Below are 3,030 nucleotides of genomic sequence, written 5' to 3' on the forward strand. Positions count from 1 at the left end.
TTCAATGACCCATTTGCTTTGCTCCTGAACAAATCAGCATTTTGAACGAATCGGTTGAATTGATGACTCAATGACTCATTCATCAACACAATGACTTGCCGCCACCTACTGGCGATGTAATCTTCGTAATTCAAGTATCCAATTGTTTCATTTTGTCACTCATTTCATATTTCTGTAGGCTATTCAGAATGTTTTTGTTTAAAACATTAATCTCATTCCATAATGCAATTGCTGTGTTAATGCATTTACTGCCATCTGAGCAGCATTAATTGTGTAAATACATCTAAATTCAACTTAAGATGCAGCTTCTGTGCCACAGTGCAAAGATGACTTTGGTTGGTACTGATGTAATTGGTAACACCTATAATGTCATATTTTTCAAATATTGACTAAATTCAGGAATTTAATATTAAAGGTGACAGACATATTTTATAAAGTTAGATAAATGCCCTTTTCTATAAAAATAGCATATATTATATACATGTGTAACATGCCGTCGGATAATGACAGTATCATATAAACCTCTCTGAAAAAAACCCCCTCAAAATAATCAAAACGGTAAGATAGCTTTATATTCACACTAAGGTTTGTGTCAAGCCATTTGTTAGTCTTGATGAAAGGGAGATGAATGCAGGAGTTACAATAAACGCTTCAACAGCGGAGGACTCCTATTCTGTTGCACAGAACTGAAGACGACATGATGACGGCACCGTTTGATGCTTGCTTGACTAATCAGTGGAAAGGGGCGTTTCATTTCCGCCCACACGTGGAAATCGAACATTCAAACTGTTTATCCATTTTCTACCCCTGAATGGAAAAATGGAAAATCAAGGCGATTTCTTGTTTTTTCGTTTAAAAAACAAAAAACAAAAAACAAAAACGAAAATGGTGCCATTTTCTCATGTTTTTTTTTTTATCAAAAAATGAATGAACGCAACGTACACGGACCATTATTAAGGAATGAAATTGATTTTGATATTTCAGTCATTATTCTTATTCCCCATTTTTTATTTGTATAGAAACGAAATACAAATATCAAGTCATTATTTGTTTTTCCGTTTTGGTTTTGTAAAGAAATAATGAAATAAGTTGTTTTTTGTTTTCGGATTTGTGGATTCTTAATTCAAAATTAACTGAACGAATGATACACGGATTTCGCATAACTAAGCTTATATGTTAAGCTGATTTGACATTGTGTGATCACCACATGGGAGGCTTTGTACCTTTTTGTCAGCCGTGATTAGAAAAACGTAAATGTGGGCATTGTAAATAGCCTATCCGGTATAGTTATTTAGAAGTTGGTTGAATAGCTACTATAATTACTTAAAAGTTTGCTGAATATGTTTTCCTGACAGGACTGTGCAACATGATGGGGCTCCAGACAGAAAATGGTGGAGATAATCCTGGAGCAGGTGCAAGAAAGAGGGTGTTTGCTCAGGACAATAGCTGCCGCCCGTTCCCGGAGCTTACATGGCAGGACATAAGTGTTCTGGAAGCGGCTAACAGCGGGTTGAAGCCAGTAGCGGAGTTTACAGATATTCTCTGAGGAGAAAACTAAGTTACTGTTTCCTCACTTCTGCCCATGTTAGCCCACCTGGAGTCAGAGCAGGATGCCAAAATCAAAGCCGACCTGAAGCGTGTCATCTTGGAGCAGATGGAAGGCAAATATGGCCATGATGCCACCCAGAAGATGATCAAAGCAACCTTGCTTGACCAGAGAAAATATAGGGATCACATGAAGCCACCCGAGCTAAGTGCCACAAAAACTGAGCTGGTAGCAGAGATGGCGGCTGCAGCAGAAACACGTGCAAGTCTGACACCCGGTCCGCAACAAGCGAGAGAAGAGGAAGAGAAATCAGGTGCTGGCACCCCACCCAAGAAGAAAAAGGGTTCACTGGGCAGCCTTCTTGGGAAAAGAGCAGCTACAGCAGCCTTGCTCACCGCTGCTCAAAATGGTGAAGCAGAGATGTCGATATACGTACTGGAAATGGCTATTGATGGAGAAGAAGACCCACTAACTTGGTGGAAAGCTAACCAAGGACAGTGCCCTATCATGACTAACACCACATGTAAATATCTGTGCATATGTGCTACCAGTGCGCCATCTGAACGTGTGTTCAGCACAGCACATAGTTGGAGGGGAATCACGATGCCGGCTTAAAATCGTGATGTCTGTCAGCCATCGTCTATTGGCCCAACCCTAGTTAACATGTTTCTATCATGTTTATAGTATAAATTTCAAGTGCCTGAGAAAATCTCTGAAAGTCTGGTATACTCAAAAATAATTAATAGATTACACAAAACACTAACAAATGCTTGTTCACTTATTCAAACCGTACTACATAACAGGAATGACCCGGTGTTTTTGAACACAGTGAGCTCTAAAAGTTCTTGCCTGTGGGCTTCGGGTCGTCCGGGCTGACACTGTTCTCAGGACTCTGGAACATCAGCTCAAAGATTCGTATGGGGGTGACGCTGTTCAGATCCAAACCCTGAGACTGAGACACGAATATGTGCTGAGATGAACTCGTATCTGAGAGACGACTGAAAACAGCTCTGTGTAAATGAGGACGTCACTCACATTGTGGTTCTCCTGGATCTCAGAGTCTGTGGAAATGAGGCTCAAATCACTGAGGCACAGTGAGTGATTCGCATCCTGCAATAGAACAAGTACAACAGTATCAATTAAGACCACTGTCCTGAAGCGGCCATGTAACAAAGCAGCCAGAGCGGGCTGTGATTGTGTGAGTGTGCACCTCTGACAGCGAATGACTGCTCACGGTGAATGCTGGACCTTTATCATGACCCCGAATGTGACTCTTCAGGCTGTACTGAGAGCTGAAGGTCTTCTCACAGCCATCGCTCGTACAGAAAAACGGCTTCTCTCCTGGAACAGAAAAGGAGACCATAAGAGAAGAACTGGAGAAGTTCTCGCGTCTAAACAAAATTTTTTTTTTTGGAAATAAGGCCAGATTCATTTACTTAAGTATTTATTAAGAAGAATTTTACAGACATTTAAACCAGATTTTT

At 40.6% G+C, this 3,030-nt stretch overlaps 1 protein-coding gene across 2 annotated transcripts in view; it reads right to left on the reverse strand.

The window, feature by feature from the left end:
- Positions 1–3,030, reverse strand: part of LOC107732742 (metal regulatory transcription factor 1-like) — a 28,462-nt gene that overhangs the window by 8,758 nt on the left and 16,674 nt on the right. For both annotated transcript variants that reach the window (XM_016544159.1, XM_016544160.1), the window contains 3 exons: positions 2,757–2,887; positions 2,582–2,656; positions 2,396–2,498 (listed from right to left, as the gene is read on the reverse strand). In XM_016544159.1, coding sequence (XP_016399645.1) covers positions 2,396–2,498; positions 2,582–2,656; positions 2,757–2,887 — 309 coding nt within the window. The remainder of the gene's footprint in view (positions 1–2,395; positions 2,499–2,581; positions 2,657–2,756; positions 2,888–3,030) is intronic.

Source organism: Sinocyclocheilus rhinocerous, unplaced genomic scaffold (genome assembly GCF_001515625.1).
Source record: "Sinocyclocheilus rhinocerous isolate Xijiao unplaced genomic scaffold, SAMN03320098_v1.1 scaffold369, whole genome shotgun sequence".
Classification (NCBI taxonomy): Eukaryota; Metazoa; Chordata; class Actinopteri; order Cypriniformes; family Cyprinidae; genus Sinocyclocheilus; species Sinocyclocheilus rhinocerous.